The 21,400-nt window shown below is 34.8% G+C and overlaps 1 protein-coding gene across 9 annotated transcripts in view; it reads left to right on the top strand.

Annotated features, from left to right (window-relative positions):
• The window catches only part of ATP8A1 (ATPase phospholipid transporting 8A1), a 238,136-nt gene that overhangs the window by 73,455 nt on the left and 143,281 nt on the right, over nucleotides 1-21,400 (top strand). For 6 of the 9 annotated variants that reach the window (XM_024993040.2, XM_024993038.2, XM_024993039.2 and 3 more), the window contains 6 exons: nucleotides 824-989; nucleotides 2,220-2,347; nucleotides 4,486-4,563; nucleotides 6,318-6,406; nucleotides 12,327-12,371; nucleotides 21,051-21,123. In XM_024993040.2, coding sequence (XP_024848808.1) covers nucleotides 824-989; nucleotides 2,220-2,347; nucleotides 4,486-4,563; nucleotides 6,318-6,406; nucleotides 12,327-12,371; nucleotides 21,051-21,123 — 579 coding nt within the window. 9 annotated transcript variants of the gene reach the window in all.

Genomic DNA, 21,400 nt, shown 5'->3' with positions numbered 1-21,400 from the left:
TTATTACAATGATCAAATTTTAGAATTTATTTTATTTTTTTAAATAGAATTGAAAGAAAAACTTGTGAGTCAGATGTTGACTACTTTTTCACAGCATTTTTATGTGAAACCATTTTTAATCAGCTTTAATCCTGGCACTTAAAATGTTTACACAGGACTATGGGTGCTCCTTCTCTACATTAAGGTATCATGAGTGTTCAGTGGTTACATGGGTGTGGAAAATTCATTCTTAAGATACTACATGAAAATCTGCTTTCAGGCTGATAACTCTGTTCCTTGTAAAAGCACAAAGATGTTATCCACAGGCAAGCAGGACTGCTGGTAATGATTCTTGATAGCCAGCACTACTTAGATTACTGCTGTGCTAAGTACAACAATTACTAAATACCATCAAAAAACCTGGAAACCAGAGTGTCTTCATAGTCTGGAATTTCCACATCTCTGGCTATGGGTCATAGGTCACCTTCTCTGCCTCTCTCTGAGAGCTGAAATGCTAGAGGTCTTCTTCCACCCTGTTTGCTTAGGTAGTTGCATCTTACCTGCCACAGTGCGAAAGCTATGTCTTCAAAAGGCATCTTATTTCCTTCTCTTCTTTCTTGTTGTTTCATGTCGTAGAAAAAGGACTGCATGATGTAGTACAGGAAAAGAGGTGGTCAACTTTTGACAGCTTATTACATCTGATTGTTTTCTGCATAAATCTCATGTGTTGAATCGTATGTAGATTTTGAGTTATGACTTTGTCATGCTCACCAAAATACTAGATACACATTACTAGATTATTTGTACACATTCATTACTACTCATCTTTGTTTTCTTTTTACAGAACTCAACAAGTCCACCACTTAAACTCTCAAATGTCGAAAGGATTACAAATGTACAAATTTTGATTTTATTTTGTATCTTGATTGCCATGTCTCTTGTCTGTTCTGTGGGCTCAGCCATTTGGAATCGAAGGCATTCTGGAAGGGACTGGTATCTCAATCTAAACTGTGAGCATTGAAGTGCTTATTGTACTTATTTTTACTTTCATAAAAACAAGTGTTTGTTTCACAACTGATTTTGGAATTTCCTGTTTCTAAAAAGAAAACTTTGTTGCCAAGATAACAGGACATCTAATCTTTATTTTTCAGTGCACTTCCCAGTAAACGTTAGGTAAAATGTTACAATCTCTAAAATTTCAGAATCCTTAAAAATATAGTGGTTACTCTAAAATAGTTATATTATTAATGTTATTTTAAATTTATTGGTTTCTTTTATTCTTAACACAAGTGGTTATATAGCTATCTGGTAAAGAAAGTAGATTGATTATATTCAAATCATCAAAAAGTATTTTACATGTTTTAAAATGTTTAATGTACTTTCATTTGAACTCATAACTGCAGTGAGTTCTGTGTTGATAATCATCTTTTTTTAGGGAAAGTACTATTAGTTTCCTTTTCTAGCATTTCTCTTTTTACTGAATATTTCTGGGAAATAAGTTTACATTTCCTTTTGGTGAGCACTTGACCAATAAATACTTAAGTTCCAAGAGTGTGTAAACAAATTCGAGTAAAATTTTATGACAAAAGATATTTTTTCTGTTTTTTTTCTTTATGATATTGATTTAGCCTTGTAGTTATTTCAAGGGTCTTGATTTTTAATAAGTCACTGGTTTGCTGTTTCAACATCAGAACTGCTAAGACTATCGTCATTTTGTTTCTTCATATACTTTACAATTTATCTGGGACAATTGTTTTATTTACATTATTAAAGAATAAGAATATAATTTACCTAGGGTTCAGACCTACGCTGTTTTTGCTATTTGGGTTGGTTTTGCTGCTGTTATTTTGTTTGTTTGCTTTTAAGACATCTTTCAAGTTAGAAATGCTTTGCAAAAATTTGTTTTACCTAGTTGAGATTCTACCTCAACTAATCTGTCTAAACTTCTATGTCCCTAATACCTCTAAACTTCATGTTTGGAATGAGTTTGAAATATTTGGTGGCACTTTCTCTTTTTAGTACCATTATGCAGTTCTTAATAGGGTTCACAACATCTTGAATATAAATAATGCTATTCCATCTTGAAGACTGTATTTGATAATATGAATATGTTATCAGCACAGTGTCCCTCTCCAACTTTCTAGATATATAATATGAAAAATTCTTATTATGCTAAAATTCTGGTTAATACAAATAAAATATAAAACTGTAAATGACCTTTTTTCTACCTTCCCCAATAGATGGTGGTGCTAATAATTTTGGACTGAATTTCTTGACGTTCATCATCCTTTTCAATAACCTCATTCCTATCAGCTTGCTGGTGACATTAGAAGTGGTGAAATTTACCCAGGCATACTTCATAAATTGGGTAAATATGAATTACTATTGTTCTTCATTATGCTCAACATACATTTTTGTCTTTTCTTTCTTGATAGAATCTTTTGATCTTTCAGAAAAAATATCTTATTTATACCTTACTTTTTATTGACTACATTTCAAAATATTTATAAGCCTAATTATAATCTAACAATAACAAATTTCATTTGACGTGTGAAAATTATAACAGAATCCTCATGTCAGAATCACACAAGTTTACAGACCAGACATGCTCGGGAAAAATAGGTCTGTGGTTGAGGAAACCCATAGGGTTTAGAGTTAAAATCTAGATTTTAGTTCTAATTCTGTAATACACTAGCTATATGAACTTTGCCAAGCTGCTTGACCTCTTTGAGACTTGTTTTCTTGGCCAGTCACATGGGAATAGTAAAACAAGCTTTACTTGCATCTCACAATATTTATATAGATCAAGGGACTCTTGTGACATAGCAGACAACATTATAAACAATTGAGCACTATAGAAATAATGTTGTTATTAACTTCTCACAGCAACCAGGTTGTCTATCATGTTTTAATTCATCTTTGTAGTTTATTTTTCCACACTATAAACAGTTTCAGCTGTGCTTGAATTTGTATTCTTAATTTTTTTTCTTATTTTTTTCTAATCTTAGAGAAGTGTTCTAGACATCTGTTTCCTAAGTATTTTGTTTATAAAATGTTACTCTTCTTCAACTAAATTTCAGTTATTTTCACCAAAGTTAAAATTAATAAATTTATGTAAATTAAGTCTTTAAACATAATCTACCAGAAAGTATAATTTTTTATTTTGAGAAATTTTAGTATCTTTTGATTTTTCAATCATTTGAAAGTCTTTCAATATGAACAATATTAAGATTTTTAAAATATGCTACTTTTGCAACTGTTGATTGTCTTTCCATGGTGAATGATCCACTTCAACCTTTCATCTCCAATTCATTGGTAAAGATCAGTTTAATTTAGAAATCTGAAGTGAGTTGGAAGCATAGCTCAATTTGTTGCTGAAAAAATTATATAATAAAATTTGTATAAGTACAATAAAAACTTATTGAAGGTTTTCTACATATAGAAACAAGTAGCTCATTATGAAAATCAAATAACTAGTCACTTTTTTAAATTTGGATTTTCAAAAGTAATATTTGTTTCAAATAATTACATAATTTTAGTTTTGAATGAACCTAGAAGGCTTATGTTTTTCAACTGCTTTCTGATATACAGAGATTTTTCTGACATTCCTGACAGAATGTCTCTTACCAAGCAGCTTCTTCCTTGGGTGAAAATGAGATGAGTAACTGCCTTCCTTTTCTTCTGGTTCTTCCCAATCGATCTTTTATGAAAATGGCTAATCTCGTTTCCAGATGACAACCTTACAAAACATTTGAACTTGGCTACCATGCCTATTCTATCATCCCCACCCCCAACTAAATATTCTCTGTCTCCTTCCAATTCTTCATTTGACATAATTTCCATCTCAACCCTGTTGTGGTCACCACTCTCTAAACATTGCCCATATTTGTTTACTATCCTTCTTTAAACGAGGTGCCTATTCCAGAACTGGTGTTGATTAGCCTGAAGTACAGATGCAGGGAAGATCAGATTTGGTCCTTTCATTTGACACATGAATCAGTAAACCCTGGTTTTGTCAATAAAAACCCTGGCTTGCATATACTTTATTTTCAAGTATATACAGTGTAAGAAGGAACTTGGTCAAGACAGTACAACAAGATGGAGTTCCTTTGGTAATTTTTTTCAGGGATTTGAAGTCTTAATTATTTGAGCAGTGTTTAGTTACTGTTATTTTAGCTCACATAAAGCATTGTGTCAGACACTAGAGGAGGCACCTTACCTCCATTATCTAATTTAATCCTTATAGTAGGTCACTTATTTAGGAAATGGTGGAATGATAGTAAGCCAAGATTGCCTGATTCCAGAGACGTGCTCTGACTTCAATCTGGTCTGTCCTTACTAAGAAATATGATACTCTGTATTGAGTATTTTTTAGGAAATAATGAAATGGTTAGAGATGGCAAGAGATGAGTGTTACATCCATAGCTCACCAGTTAAATAAAATTGTATTCAAATCTCTTATTATGAGTTGTATTTGATGATATCTCTCTTTTTTTTTCTTTTAAGGATCTTGACATGCACTATGAACCAACTGACACTGCTGCTATGGCTCGAACATCTAATCTGAATGAGGAACTTGGCCAGGTAAACTAAATTTCTTATTGATATGTTGAACTGGAAGTCAGATTTGGTGTAATTTCCACTGTATGTGACAACTTTAGAATTGACAGCTCCTGATTTTCCATTTTTTGAATGATTGGCATAAATAAGTGCATGTTAGTACCTAACTGTCAATTTTCATTTTTAGTGAATATTCTGTTCTCAGGATAAGGTATTTCACAGAGAGATGTCCTTTAGTATATAATCTGATTAGTATATAGAGTATTGGCTGCTTTTGAGTTATAAACTCCCAGTATTAAAATTGTTCATAGCTTTTGATCAGAAAGGAAGGAGGTGGAGTGGGGGGGAGGAAGTTTATCAATGAAGTTGTACAAGTCAAACAGGAATTTCAAATTTATAATTCACACTATATTCACATCAGATCAGATCAGTCGCTCAGTCGTGTCCGACTCTTTGCAACCCCATGAATCGCAGCATGCCAGGCATCCCTGTCCATCACCAATTCCCGGAGTTCACTCAGATTCATGTCCATCGAGTCAGTGATGCCATCCAGCCATCTCATCCTCTGTCGCCCCCTTCTCCTCTTGCCCCCAATCCGTCCCAGCATCAGAGTCTTTTCCAATGAGTCAACTCTTCGCATGAGGTGGCCAAAGTACTGGAGTTTCAGCTTTAGCATCATTCCTTCCAAAGAAATCCCAGGGCTGATTTCCTTCAGAATGGACTGGTTGGATCTCCTTGCAGCCCAAGGGACTCTCAAGAGTCTTCTCCAACACCACAGTTCAAAAGCATCAATTCTTCGGCGCTCAGCCTTCTTCACAGTCCAACTCTCACATCCATACACGAACACAGGAAAAACCATAGCCTTGACTAGACGAACCTTTGTTGGCAAAGTAATGTCTCTGCTTTTGAATATGCTATCTAGGTTGGTCATAACTTTCCTTCCAAGGAGTAAATATATTTGTAATTCATTTATATGTGTTAGCTAAGAAAGGATTCTACTCTTCTTATGCCATTGCCATTTGCTAAGTCTTACTCTTAAGGTAGCATTTAAACCAAAGCTGTTTTTTTTCCTTACCAATTCAGATGTTGTATGAAGTTATTTTTAATCAAGCAAGCCATCACCAATCCCATAATTGTTTTGTTGAGAAGTGTTGAAAGAGATTTTAGTGCTCGGAATCCCATGGACCGAGGAAGTTGGAGGGCTACAGTCCAGGGGGTCGCAGAGTCTAATAGAATTGAAGCAACTAATGCAGGCAAGCGCATGTTAAGTAACAATAGAGGCACTTACTAGTGCAAATTCAGACTGTTAAGACAGATTCTGTATGGCTGTAGTTTCTCTGCTAGCTTGAGAGAATTTCATTTCATATATGATTCACTGCTAAAAATCTAGAAGAAATAGTTGAAAATATTCCTTGATGATGTGCAGAAAGTAATCAGTTAATACCATTCAAGAATCCACCTACAGTGCTTGAGACCTGGGTTTGATCCTTGGATCGGGCAGATCCCCTGGAGGAGAACATGGCAACCCACTCCAGTATTCTTGCCTGGAGAGTTTCATGGACAGAGGAACCTGGCAGGCTACATTCCATGGGATCGCAGAGCGTGAGACATGACTGAGTGACTAAGCACAACACAGTACATTGTGACCCTGCGGTGTAACAAAATTGATTAAAAGAATAATAATGAAAGGGTGTTTTTTTTTTTTTTTAAGCCCTTCAATAAAAGACTGGCTTAAAATGATCTCTGAAATTTTAATGAGAAATTTTTAATTTTTTTAGGTGAAATATATATTTTCTGACAAAACTGGTACTTTGACATGCAATGTAATGCAGTTTAAGAAGTGCACCATAGCCGGAGTGGCTTACGGGTGAGTTTTTTCCCTTTAATCAGAGTTATGATGTACACATTTAATTAGTGTTAACAGTTTGGTACAACTGGGCGAGTTCTTTTTAGGAAAGGTGTTTTTTTCTTTTTAATCTAGAAAGCAGCTATTTTGACTTCAGCATACATGTACATTTTATGTTTTATAGCTTGGTATTGTTTTTCATTTGGAATTACTATGAGGTAGGTGCCCTACCCAATAATCTTTTAGTATTTAGAGCTGCCCTGCAGATCTCTATCTGGTAATAAGGTATAAATACACTCCCTCTCCACTGCCATAAACCTACCATGCGGCCTGCCTGTGTTAAAGCACATTGTTTCTCTGAGAAAGTTAGCCCTTCGATTTCTTTTTATCACCTCTCCTCTTTGCAGTCATAGAATCTATCCTTTAGAATGTGCTTGTTCAGTACCCATTTTTATCTTACTTCTAGGTATGCTTGCCCAAACTTCAAAAGCCTCCTTTTTGAAATCCTTTATAGGGTAATGTGAGAAAATTAATTTCTACATCTCCTGAAAAGTCATGATCAAAGATGAAACATCCTTCTGGTTGATTGATCTTGGCCTTTTACCAAATTTCCCAGCGAAAGACTGGTATCTTAATCATGCAAGCAAGGACACTTGCTTTGGGGTTTTTCTGGCTTGTACCTACCCATTCCCCACTCCTGCTCTGTCTCTAAGCAGTAAACTAGTATAAAAATAGTGTACTGAATTATGAAAATGCCCTTAGGTAAAAGCATAAATAAATAACCACTTGGTAAAAAATTCTAAAAGTATGTGATTACTCCCCTACATGGTCTGTAAAGGGGAATAGATGGAGGCACCTATCCCTGTTCTTTGGGTTAGTAGAAAGGATGACTGAAAGTGACTTCAAACTTTGTGGGTAAGTGAAGCTAAAAATACATTTGACTGAATGGCTATTTTACACTGTAAGGACAAGCTGCTAATTTAAGAAGCATGCTTACTATCTATTTCCAGGGCGGGATACCCTTTTGCATCTTCCCTCTTTATCTGAAGATCTCCCAGTTCCTTTAGACAAAAGAGACCTTCCTCTCTCCTCCCCCAGTTGCTTCAGGCCTCTTTGTTTTCCTGTTGGTACAGAAGAGGTGTGCCACACTCTCTGACATTTTGCACTTAAGTGTTTGACCCGCAGTTATCCCTGATGAGAGAAGGAAGAGCCTATTGTGATTCTAGAGTTTGTTGTATTACACTTGGTGACAAATTTATGGTGATGTTTGTTTTTATGCACATTCTGCTGGCATTCATAAATGTTATTTTTAGAGGGTTCTGTTTTGGGAATTGACGTCCATTTTTTACTTTGTTCAGTTAAATAAGCCAGTTCTTCAAATTAGTAATTATTGATTGTGAACCTATCAGAACAGAGAACCAGAATAACAGCTAGGTGTTCTTTTCCATTTTACAAGGTTTTCTTATTCCTGGAACAAGTTCTTAAGCGCTTATAGGCAGTAGTTCTAAAGAACAATGTTCTTCATGTGTCTGTGGGTAATACTGTCATGAACACATGTATTATATATTATGATAGACTGGGTTTGAGACTGGTAAATGTTAAAGAGAGGTAAGTATTGTCCTGATTTAGATTGTTTCCAATGAAACAAATTTCCTCTTGGGAAAATCCACATCTCTTAACATTGAGCTGCAGTTGCAAGACTTGCGTCATAGTCCTAACTTTGTCATTAATTCACTGTATTACCTTAGACAGTTCCATTCAAATATTCCGAACTCTTTAAAACGAGTATGGTGAGACCTCCATACTCCAAGATTCTTTTCAGATCTGAAATTCTGTGATGTTTAGAAATTTAAAAATAGTGATTCCTTTATTTGCAGTTTTTAACTGTGAAATAAAAATGGGTTTCTCTTTGGATAATGTATCATATTTTCAAGAATACCAAGAGCCTTGTTGAGTGAAACTTGTTAAACTACTTCCAGTAAATCATGTATGTGCTTATAGGATCCTTAACCCTGATTGAATTTTTTTTCCTTTTATTATTTTATATTTATGGTACCTGCATAGAGATATAGATGTTCTGGAAGTTTCCAGTTCAGAAACCTCAGACTCTCACCCAATATGATAAATTTATACAATACTTAAAAGTACAAAGGCTCCTTTTCTTTAAGAAACAATACTAGAAAACTCGTAAAGTTATTGACACCAGAAGTAATTGTCCCATCCCCTCCCCTAAGCATTTCTGATGGACAGTTGGGATGTCAGCATTGCAGAGAGTTGTTGATACATGAAAGCTTTAGAGAAACAGAGACTTTAGACTACTCAGTTGACTACAGTAGGAGAGACACACAGCTATTACTTAATTCTGTCAAACTCCACAGGAAAAAGAAATGACTGAGAAGCACCTTTCTGTGTGCATTTCCTCTGGGCGCTCCTGGTTTAAAGGAACCATGACATGGTTATACTGTCCCGTCTGCCCATGGAAGTGTGTTACATTGTTTAATATGGGGAGCTCTTATTAATACACGTGTATACTTTCACCTCCAGAAGAAGAAAACATAGAGATTGTCCCCTCAGAGTTTAGCAAAACAAAGGAAAATAACACATAGTTTTATATACTAACAAATGCCTTTGGGGTTATGATTTCAGAGCTGATGCTTCTTAAGCACTTTTTGAGAAAATAAAATCTCTTTCTACCTTAGAGTCCAAGATGAGTTCTGTTGGCTTTTATCAGTTTGAAAGACAAGACTTGAAGTCTCTTGATAGTATAATCTTTGCCTCGTTCAGTGCATTTTATAGATTTGTAGGAAGAAGATATTTAACACTTAAAATAAGGCTCCAAAATTTAGTCTTAGTAAGTTTTCCCTCATTTCTTTTAACTTTGGCCCTAAATTAGATTCATGATGGTCAATGAAATACGAGATTTGTACACACCTGGTACCCACGTAGCAATGATGTTTGTTTTGTAAAGATTAACTTTGTCAGAAGTACCACCATGATTAAACTTGTTAGACTGTTTCATTAGATTTTAATTAAATGTAAATAAATTGTGATATCATATTTATAAATTTAACTTATTACAAACTAGAAATTCTGCTGTTAAACATTTACTAAAGCATAATTTCAACAAGTTACTTCTTATACTAATTCAGTTTTATCACAGTTACTTGAAAGCCAGAAATAGGTAATGAGGTTTTATGTTCAGTGGGTAGAATTCTCAATACAGTGACTATTCTCGGCTACAGTCCTAAATACTGTCTTTGTTGATCATTTAAAATCTTACTATTAGAATGAGCTGATGAACTGGGACAAGTTTTTTGTTTTGTTTTGTTTTTTTAAGAGTCTGTAAAGGAAATTAATATTATATTTTCATATGGGCAAGTCATTTTAATCAGTATTAAAAACATTTCATTGACTTTTTCCCTTTAAGTGAATACCAAATGCTCCTAATTATAATCTTTATTTACATGTGAAAATAGCATGTGAGTAGTTTTACTTGACAATATTTTGTTTAGCAATGTTTGCTGAAAGAATCGGTGACTTCTTTATCTGAGAGGAAATTCACCATGAGAAACCTCACAATTATCAAAATTGCCCCAAGGTCTATATTATAACCAATAAATGTATCTCACTTCTCACTGTGACTGGTGGATAAAGCTGGGTAAAAACCATTCATTTATTCTCATGCCTCAACAAGTGTTCATCTCTATGTACAGTATGTAGTACTTTGTTAGATGTTGGGGATTTAAGGATCAGCCAAAGTTCACCTGGCTTCCACCCCCCTAAAGTTTATAGTCTAATTGGAGGTTAATGGATGTAATTAAATCATCATGCAGACAATTAAAAAATCATAATGCAGTACAATGGTCTGTATGAGGCTGTGATTGGGGACAGGGTGGAGGGGTGTGATCTAATCACTGAGACCAGGCACTGGGATGCTTAACACTGAGATCAAGAAGGAGTTTAAGAACTTACCAAGCAGATGTAACAGCACTGACGTCCCATGGTAAATAACCAGACAGAAAGTACATATCAGAGCTGCTAGAGCAGTGATCTTGAGGAAACTCATGCAGACAGAATAAAGTAACAGATGTATGGATCACCCGCTGCTCATCTCATTCAGAATAGCCCTGAACATCTGCCAAGATTGAACCACATCCGGGGAGTGCAGCCCTGAGCCTTGAGCTCTGAGGCTCCAGCCCCTCCCCAGTAGGAGATCCAGGGCTGCTGAACACCACCAGGGGAACTTGGCAGAACCTTGGTGCCGTGCTTTTGCTTGGGTAGCATCTGACCCTCCCCTCCTGTAGTTCAGGGACTCATCTAAGCCTTGAAGTTGATGAGAAGTGATTGCCTAGAGCACTGGGCTGCATCTAGTTTTCACAGAGCTTGGCAGGAGGCCATGGCTTTTTCTGGGCTCACTGAGGGCTCATTTAGTCCTTCCCCTCAAGCATCTGAAAACATCCTTTGGTAGAAGAGAGGACAGTGAGTAAGGAGACTGCCCCCATTGTGATTGGAGTGAAGGTGGTGGGTGGAGCCTGCACCGGAGACAGCTGATGCTTTGGAGGTACCTTAGAGTGATGAGGTCCGTGCATGGCCAGTTTGGTGGAAGGGTAAGAAATAGAGGCCACTTAGGAAGTGAGAGGATTTTCCCCAGTTTTCAGTGAACATTGTATATTTATCAAAAACAATGATGTTATACTGAACTCCGCATCTTTAAACTCTACCTACATCTAATAAATTTAATTTAAAGGAAAACTATTGAATGACCTTGTATAATGAAAGAAACAAGAGATAAGGAAATCAGTTTTAGCTGCTGAGAGAGGAGATTTTAAGTGTTCTCACCATAAAAAAAAGAAATGGTAATTAGGTGATGGATAGGAGTGTTAACTAAAACTATGATATGCAGGAGATGTAAGAGATGCAGGTTCAATCCCTGGGTCGAGAAGATCTGCTGGAGGAGAGCATGGCAACCAGCTCCAGTATTCTTGCCTGGAAAATCTGATGGACAGAAGAGCCTGGTGGGTTACAGTCCATAGGGCCACAAAGAGTCAGACACAACTGAAGCAGCTTAGCACACAGGCACATGATGGTAATCACTTTGCAATCTATATTAGTATCAAATCACACTGTATACCTTACACTTGCACAGTGTTGTATGTCTCAAGACAGTGAGAAAAAAATCTAAAAAGAAAATTTTAGTAAATAAATATATAAATAAGTAAAATAAAATCTGCTGTGTCATGTATTACGGACCCCTCTGTCACATCACTGGTTGAATTGAAAGCTATACATAGATCCGGTGCTCCGATGAGCTAATGGATGAAAATGAAGTATTGATGAATGTTTTCTTTTTGACGTAATAAATTGTTTAACGGCTGAGTTATGGTTTAAGTGAACATTTTTTAGTATCTTTTAAAATGCTTATCTTTCACGCTGTGGTGCTCTTTAGCTGTAGCAGTGTGATTAACCTTTACTTTACTATACCTGTGTAAAGAGCCACCCCTGCATGGCAGTCAAATTTGTTTCTGAAGTGCACTTGGTAGATTTTATCAGTGTGATAGTTTGTTCTTAGTAACATGCTTTTTTTTTATTAAAGCACTTTATTCTCATTATGCATTGTGTGATGAATTTTCCATTGGCTATAGCCTGTATTTAAACTCTAAGTTTAATATTTTCTACTGAATACTGATTTCTGTGCATAAAGTTGGGAAATTTCATGGTGAAGAGGCAAGTTGGCTATTTGAGGAAAGAACAACTTTGTAAATCTGCCTAGTTACCATAAATTATACTTTCTATACTAACTGCCATTCTTTCCAAATCAGCTAAAAGTTTATTTCCTTAACTGACCCATCTCTCAGTACTTCCCTTATTCATGCTTTTGTGTTTCCAGCCTTTCTTTGATTATTTTCTCCTTTCTTTGTGTCCCTCCTCTTGCTTTCTGAAGCCATGTCCCTGAACCTGAGGATTATGGCTGCTCTCCTGATGAATGGTAAGCAGCATGGATCTTTCTGTCTCATTGATCCATTTAAAAGGTTTGCATTTTGTTGTGTTGTTAGATGCATTTTGCTACTTTGAAAAAAATTACTCATCAGGCAGGATGACAATGCTGTAAAATAGTTCTTAAAATCTGCTGAGTAAAAACAAATCTGTTGAATAGCCCTGATGTCCTGTTGAATAACCTTTAATCATTTTATGAACATTTAGTTCAAAGTTTAGGCTTGCTGGTTTTATGGAGCTATGTATCTATAATAAAGTCTATAACAATCAACTTAGAGTCCCTGGGCTGTGGACTACCTAAGATTTCAGGGACAGCTCCATAAATTTTATTTATTTTTTTTTAGCTCAGCACTGCCACCTTCTGCCACTGTTTGTATACTCTACAGAGCTACAGAAAAATGCTACTGAAACATAACCACACACTGTAAATTTCCTTTACATTTATTTTCATTAATTTGCTATGTCTGTTTGGAGGCTATAACATAAACATTTTTTAATGAAATATCTGGAACAAATGTTGGAAAATTATGCTACCAATAACTAGGGTTAACAGGAATATAATTAATTTTAGAATTATTGAATAGCATTTTATAAGCTTAATTTCAGTACATATTGGGTTTTTGTCTTACTTTAAAATCCTCACCATGGTTTACATTTTCATTTAGAATGACATGAGTTTATTTCAGTAATTCATTGCAATCTGGTGGCAAATGAAATTTCAGAAAGCAGATTTCTTTAATGCTGGTAATTGTAAAAAGTAGTATGGCTTTATATGTGATTACATTTCTGTTTTCAGATGACACAGGGTATTTTATGATTAAGCCTTATTTTTCAACTTGGATTTTATTTCAATAAAGTGGAGATTTGGTAACAATTTGCAATAAGCCTCACACTACCTACAGTTAATGACAGAGGCAGCTGTTTGGTTCATGTGATAACTGATGATTCATTACACTTAAGCTCATTGCTTGGAGTGTCATGCATTTCAACATCCACAACTGAATAATTTTCAGTGTCTTTTAAATGTGCCAAAACATCTTACTGTTGGTAGATAATTCAAGTGTAATGATGTAGATATTCTCTTCTACTTAATCTTTTGAGAATGTAGTTAAAATTTTGATTATATCTTTTTATTTGTTGCCTTTCAATAGAATTGAATATATATTTTTATTTTTAGAATATATGTTTTTTCTAAGATAAATCACTTTTTCTTGAGACGGAAATTACCTTCACCTTATTCTTATTAAGATTGGATGAAAATGTTAACAGTTGTTTATCTGGGTCATTTAAAATATTCTACTTTCAGTAGAGGTTGTTTCATGATTTTTATCACTATTGGGAAGAGACATTATTTTATCTATTTAAGTTTTTTATGTAAAACACCCTTTCTGGAAACTTGATATTCTAAACTGGGTAATTCCAAATTTTAAAATGTCATGTTTTTCATAGATTTTTGTATAGTTCCACTTGCAGTTCTGTATAAACTTAGATATTAATGATATCTTAAGAAATAAACCCTAGGGAAGGTTTTTGCCAACTGTTTAATAAAGTAAGCTTTATTTTAAATATCTACTTGGATTTCCTCATCTATCAAATGGTTAGCTATAAGCAGCAAAGATGAAGGAACAGCTACTACTTGAACTTTAGTTGTGTCCTGGGTCCTGAGCAGTTGTCAAGGATGCAGACTTCGATTCTGACCTCTCAGATTCACATCCTGATCCTAATGGGTCCTCATCGGGTAGAATGTAGACATCATAGGGAGGTTGCAAAGATTAAATGAATTCTGTTTTTAAAGTGCTTAAAAGAGTATCTGAGTGTTAGGTCTAATGTCCCTCACTTAATCCTCAAGACATATTTGAGGAGTTGTAATTGACATGAGCCTTCTAAAGCTGGTGAAATTTAGGCAGAGAAGCCAATAAGTAACTTCCCTCAAAGTATACAACCAGTAAACATGGGAGAAAAAGTTAAAACTTTGCTCAACCTGGATATTAAGTAGGTGGTGGTTATATCACTTCCAATAGACTTTAAAGAGCTTCAGAAATATCTGCATTTAGAGAAAAGATATCCTTACTATTTGTTATTTCACTTTTTCTTTCTCGTTTTGTTAAGGTAGCAAGAGCAAGTATAGTTTAACTGATTGATGAGAAGTTAGCCTGGAGGGGGACACAACTTGGCCCAGTCCTAAATCTGGCATTTGCCAGATCTGATCCACTTGATTTCATATTGCCAGAGAAAACAAGATTGAAAGTGTGGGCCTGACTGAGTGTATGCTTCAGGAACCTGGCTATATCTTCATGCTGCTGGTCCTCAGGGGTAAACTGGAGAGTACAGCTGACTATAAATCCAAAATCTGAAAGATGATTCTTACTGTCAGCAGCTTCACCTTTCAATGTGAAGTTCACTGACTCCATAGATAAAATCTGTGACCTGTACCGTGTATTTCACTATCATTCTTCAACCATATTTGCCACAAAAATACCAAGTTAAAAAACACTTATTATTTAACACATAAGTGTATGTAGATTTTTAGAGTTGGACACAACTCAGCAACTAAACAACAGAAATATGTAGATTATTTACATTTAGTCAAATTTGATGGCCAACTATTACAGTGACAGTTTCAAAAACACTTTCTTGACATTAAAAATAATTGGATAATGGCTGTAACTCTACTTGCTTAAATCTATTAATATAGTTTACAGAGATGAAATCATTTCCCAACCAGTAGCCACTGCTTCCAGAACTGGGATGGTTTTCTTGTTATTGCCAAGTACCATCAGCTGACGTATAACCTTGAAGGTTAATTCATTTCTGTTAAAATCTACCATTCTTTAGACAGTATCAATGTTTGGAGGATTGCACAAAAATATTAGCTTATTATAAGCATCTGTGTAGCCCTAAGATATGATTATATTCCAAAGCTATATATTTTGTTACATTTTTTTCTTTTTCTGATTTTTTTTGTGGAAATCTCAAGCATAAATAATAGTAGGAAACAGATGTACTCATTCACTCACTTCAGTAATATGTACTCAAAGCCAATTTCAGTTCATCTGTATTTTCCCCCACTATTACTTTGAGGAAACTCCCAAAGTATTCCGTGCTCACTCATTTTACTGTGGTTTTTAGTATTAGCACAGTATCACTGGATGGTACCATTTTCTGGTCTTCTTTTCTCATTTCATTTTGGTCTGTATTTATGTATGAAATGAGTGGTATTTATTTATTCTGCTGCCATCACTGGGCTCACTAAAACATTCTTACAGGTATGACTGAATAGTAACGAAACCTAACACATCCAGATTAGCTAGTCTTCAGAGTAGTCACTTTGACAAGTAATTTATTTATTCCAGTCAAGCGACCATTTCACAGAATGTTATTGGAACTCCTCTTTTGTAATTGCCCTCAGAAATACTTTAGAACCACACAGAAAAGCAGACCACATTGATCAAAACTAGTGTCTAAGAAAAAAACATTATTATTGAACTCAACCACTTGTTTATATTCTTGGACTTGACCTGATGCTGAACAACAATTTCATTTTTTAAAATTAAATCACCCTTTTAGGAATTTTGATTTGGAACAGTAGCACTATTCAAAGCCAGAAGGTACAGATCCATTCAGAAAACAGTGTTTTCAGCCACACTGCCTTTGTCTTCCCATGTATGCATGTGTGTAGTGTCTGTGTGTATATAATGTATACATTGAGTTTGTATGTAGAATGTATGTTTCAGCTCATAGTTGGATTTTGTTCTGGTTTTTAATCTTCAATTTAAATTTGATTTAAGTTCATAATGCAGTAACACATCTCTTCCCTATCTCTGACCCTCCATTTCCCCACCTGAAGGCAGTCAGTGTAACCCATTTCAGGTTTATTTCTCCAGATCTATTCTACTGTGTATGCATATATTTTCTTTCTCATTTTTACCAAAAGTGAAACATATTGTACACACTTTGGTACCAGCTTTTCATTTGACAATACACCTTTGAGATTTGTCCATATTCCGTGGACAGCCTCCTATTTTTTGTATAGTGTTCCATTATTATTATATGGATGTACCACAGTCTTTTTAAGCAACAGCCCTGGTAAAACTTTGGGTTAGTTCTAACCTTTTGCTGTTAAAAATGTGCTGCAAAGAATGAGTTTGTACATACAGAGTTTTGCACCGGACTGTAAGTACAGAATAGACTGAAATTCCAGAAACTGGAATTTCTGGATCTCAAAGGATTATATTGATTTTAAATTTTGTTAGATATTGCCAATATCAGGGTCTTCCCTGATAGCTCAGTTGGTAAAGGATCTGCCTGCAATGAAGGAGACTCCGGTTTGATTCCTGGGTCAGGAAGATCAGCTAGAGAAGGGATAGGCTACCCACCCCAGTATCCTTGGGCTTCCCTTGTGGCTCAGCTGGTAAGGAATCCGCCTTCAATGTGGGAGACCTGGGTTCAACCCCTAGGTTCGGCAGTTTCCCCCTGGAGAAGGGAACGGCTACCCACTCCAGTATTCTGGCCTGGAGAATTCCATGGGACAAAGAGTCAGACACAACTGAGCGACTTTCTCTTTCATTGCCAATATTCCTTTTTAGAAATTGTACCAATTTTCATTCTCATCAATGATGAATGGTTTAACTGTTTTTCCAAGGTTATAGCAGCAGAGTTGTCAAACTATTTCTGCCACATTGATAGATTTAAATCTCATTCAGATTTAAATTCCCTCATCATGCAGTAACATTGAATATATATTTAAAACCACTTCTATTTCTTCCTTTGTGAACTGTGTGTTTATATCCTCTGCTCATTGTTCTATTGCATTGTTGATCTTTTTAGTGTTAGCTTCTATAAGCCCTTTTTATTCTGAGTGAATTAATGTTTCATCTTGAATAAAGTAACCATTTTATGTGTTGGAAACAGTTTTCTTCCCAGTTTGTCATTTGGCTTTTGACTTGCTTGTAATAGTGTTTGCTATGCAGAAGTATTTTAGCTTTATGCAGACCGTGTTTTCTATTTGTTTTCTGAATACTAGGCCTTTCTACTCCTAAATTGTTTTTTAACTTAAATAAAAATTGTTATTTATCTCTTCATTTGACATGATCTCTTAGTCCACACTGTCATGTATGAAATTAACTGATTCAGTTCAGTTCAGTTGCTCAGTCATGGCCGACCCTTTTCGACCCCATGGACTGCACGCAGCACGCCAGGCCTCCCTGTCTATCACCAACACCTGAAGTTTACTCAGATTCGTGTCTATTGAGTTGGTGATGCCATCCAACCATCTCATGCTCTGTCATCTCCTTCTCTTCCTGCCTTCAATCTTTCCCAGCATCAGGGTCTTTTCAAATGAGTCAGCTCTTTGCATCAGGTGGCCAAAGTATTGGAGTTTCAGCTTCAGCCATCAGTCCTTCTAATGAATATTCAGGAATGATTTCCTTTAGGATGGACTGCATGGATCTCCTTGCAGTCTGAGGGATTCTCAAGAGTCTTCTCCAGCACCACAGTTCAAAAGCATCAATTCTTCGGCACTCAGCTTTCTTTATAGTCCAACTCTCACATCCATACGTGACTACTGGAAAAACCATAGCCTTGACTAGACGGACCTTTGTTGACAAAGTAATGTCTCTGCTTTTCAATATGCTGTCTAGGTTGGTCATAGCTTTCCTTCCAAGGAGTAAGCGTCTTTTAATTTCATGGCTGCAGTCACCATCTGCAGTGATTTTGGAGCCCCCAAAAATAGTCTGTCACTGTTTCCACTGTTTCCCCATCTATTTGCCATGAAGTGATGGGACCAGATGCCATGATCTTCGTTTTCTGAATGTTGAGCTTTAAGCCAGCTTTTTCACCCTCCTCTTTCACTTTCATCAAGAGGCTCTTTAGCTCCTCTTCACTTTCTGCCATAAGGGTGGCGTCATCTGCGTATCTGAGGTTATTGATATTTCTCCCAGCAATCTTGATTCCAGCTTGTGCTTCCTCCAGCCCAGGGTTTCTCAACATGTACTCTGCATGTAAGTTAAATAAGCAGGATGACAATATACAGCCTTGATGTACTTCTTTTCCTATTTGGAACCTGTCTGTTGTTCCATGTTCAGTTCTAACTATTGCTTCCTGACCTGCATACAGGTTTCTCAAGAGGCAGGTCAGGTGGTCTGGTATTCCCATCTCTTTCAGAATTTTCTACAGTTTATTGTGATCCACACAGTCAAAGGCTTTGGCATAGTCAATAAAGCAGAAATAGATGTTTTTCTGGAACTCTCTTGCTTTTTCTATAATCCAATGGATGTTAGCAATTTGATCTTCTCTGGTTCCCAATACTGATCAGGCCACACTTATTGTAATTTATGTTTATCCATAAAATTCTGAATCTTCTCATTTTTTATTGCTATTAGGATTCTTCATTTTTGGATGATTAGGAAATAATTATTTGCAATGTATCATAGCTTTTAAATCAGCCTACAAGAAGCAGTAAATTATATGACACTGTGGGTTAACTGCTCATTTTTCACTTTATCTTACTGTTACACCCCCTGCCTTATTGCTTTTTGCAAAACACCATAATTTCTTTGTCTCCTTATAAGGCAGAGTGTCACTTGAAAACTTCTATGGAAAGTTTTAACAAAATGTAGATGTCGGCTTACACTTTTATGTATGCACAGTTTGCAAATTCAAATAACTTTGTCAGCTAACAATTTATTGGTTCTTATTTTGAAATGACTTTTGAGCTTCCTAATTTTATCTGTTTACTTTTACTAAAAGTGAACATTTTGTGAGATTTCAGACAGGGGTGATGAGAGCACCATGTCTGAGTTATCCAGACCAAGCTGTGTAATTAGCAGATGAAATGCTGATGGGTTTATGATCTTGGAAAGGAAGCTCCTTTCTGGGAGAAGTGTTAGCATTTTCTGCGTCAGAAGGTTTCACTGGTGAATGGAGGGAAGGATGTGTCCATGTCAACATTTCAGTTGCATATCTAGTGTTATTTGTTATAAATACATTTGAAAGTTTTATCAATTGTGGTAACTGTGACTTATGAAGTGAAAGAATTACTGGTGAGATTAATAAGACACATCTTCAAATTTATAAAAGCTTTTAGTCCAGAATTCTTTAGAAGGAAGATAGACCTCCACATGCAAGTTGTTACTGTGAATATTCCTTGACATTTCAATTTATCTAACAAATAAGTGCGAAAATATAACTAAGAACCAATAATGAATACATTTTATAAATAATAGGGAGATTTTATAGAGCCCTGAATAATAAACTTTTTGAGAATGATAATATTTAGAGGAGAAATGTATGTTAATTTTTTCCGCCTGCCAATTGACAAGTTGTTTAAAAGTTCTTTTCATCTTTAAAACTAAGAAGAGGAGGAGTTTTAATTAATAGATATTAATTTTTTATTTTATAAATAAATTATTATTATTAAAATAATAATAAAATGTGTTCATTCTGTTTCCTACTGATGTTTTTGAGAATTCTAATCTATGTGCTAATAAAGGTGCATTATAATATTGAGAATTAATAGATCAAAGTGTTACACATTAATAAAGATGTGTTTTACAGTAAAATTCTAACTTCTTTTTATGGTGTATGGTTAAAAAGATATTTACATATATTGATGATCTGGTTTAGGTTAAATTATTTTACATTCTTTTTTTTTTTCTTCAATGATTTCTCCTTCCTTTCAAATAGCTGGCTTTAAAATATGAAACTTGATATTTGGCACATTGGCACTGATAATTCTCTTTGTAACCTGTAAAAATTATGATTAAAAGCTTTCTAGATTACAGCTGTTTAATATTGAACACATTATTTTTTCCTCAACGACTTCTGAAATTTCCTTCTGTGCACAAAAGCTTTAGATCTATATATTTTCACTGAACTGTAATAAGTATACTCTTGGGGTTTGACATTTCCACTTAAATGTTCCTTGTCCTTCCTTTGAATCTCAACATTTTGATATTAAATTGCATGGCTATGAAATTAGTAAGAGCTAGATTATAGAGGCAATTCTCATTTGATTTGTTTCATATGGAGTTCAAGTTTGCTGATCTGAAGACAGCCACAACACAAAACCACATATATACTTTTATGGCTTTTTTCTCCTTTACAGAGTAACTGTAATATGTACATAAATATGTAAGATATTTGTTAGTGATAAATGTTAATGAAATGTGTAATCAGTTTATTCATATTTTTGTTTCATATGGTAATCATATAGTATTACTCACTGCAAATAAATTTTTATGGCTAAAGTAAAACAGTATTATTTTTATAATAACTCCATTAATTCTCAAAATTTTTAAACCTTGGAAAAATTATGAAAGTAAAAAATTCAGTTCCATGTATATTAGCAGTTTGGTTACATTTTTTTAATTAAATTTTTTTTAAATTTCATATGGCTACAACATAATTTTACTCCAGGAAAATGAACAGTAAAATGCTATTTTTTATTAACACTGAAAAAGGCTTTCACAGTTTATAATGTTTGAAAATATCCTATGACTCAATCATGAAATATGTGATATCTTATTTGAAATGTGGACTAAATTATACTTAATTTATTAGATTTAATTTATTAAGAGTTTGTAGGCATAATGATTTATTTTAAAAGTAATTTACAGATAGATCCATGGGCTTGTATAAATGAATTAAATATGCTCCATTTTTTCCCCTTTAGGCAGAACTCACAGTTTGGAGATGAAAAAACATTTAGTGATTCATCATTGCTGGAAAACCTCCAAAATAATCATGTAAGAAGCATAGTACCATTATCTTTTCATTAATAAATGAAAACTAATGAGTGTTTCTCTGAATTACCTTCCATGCTTATATATTCCATTTTTTACTTTCATGATCATTTTTAATAATTATAAAAATCTGTTGTCTCTAAATTATTTTTACTTGGCCAACACGGATCTGTGATTTTTAGAAATTTACTTTTAACACTGTCATTTATTGATACTCTGCTTTTTAAAAATACTAGATAATTTAGAGCTCTATTTATATGAAACAACTCATTGTTAACAA

Source organism: Bos taurus, chromosome 6, assembly GCF_002263795.3.
Source record: "Bos taurus isolate L1 Dominette 01449 registration number 42190680 breed Hereford chromosome 6, ARS-UCD2.0, whole genome shotgun sequence".
NCBI lineage: Eukaryota > Metazoa > Chordata > Mammalia > Artiodactyla > Bovidae > Bos > Bos taurus.
Note: the sequence above shows the minus strand (reverse complement) of the source record. Positions and strands in the feature narration are given on the sequence as shown.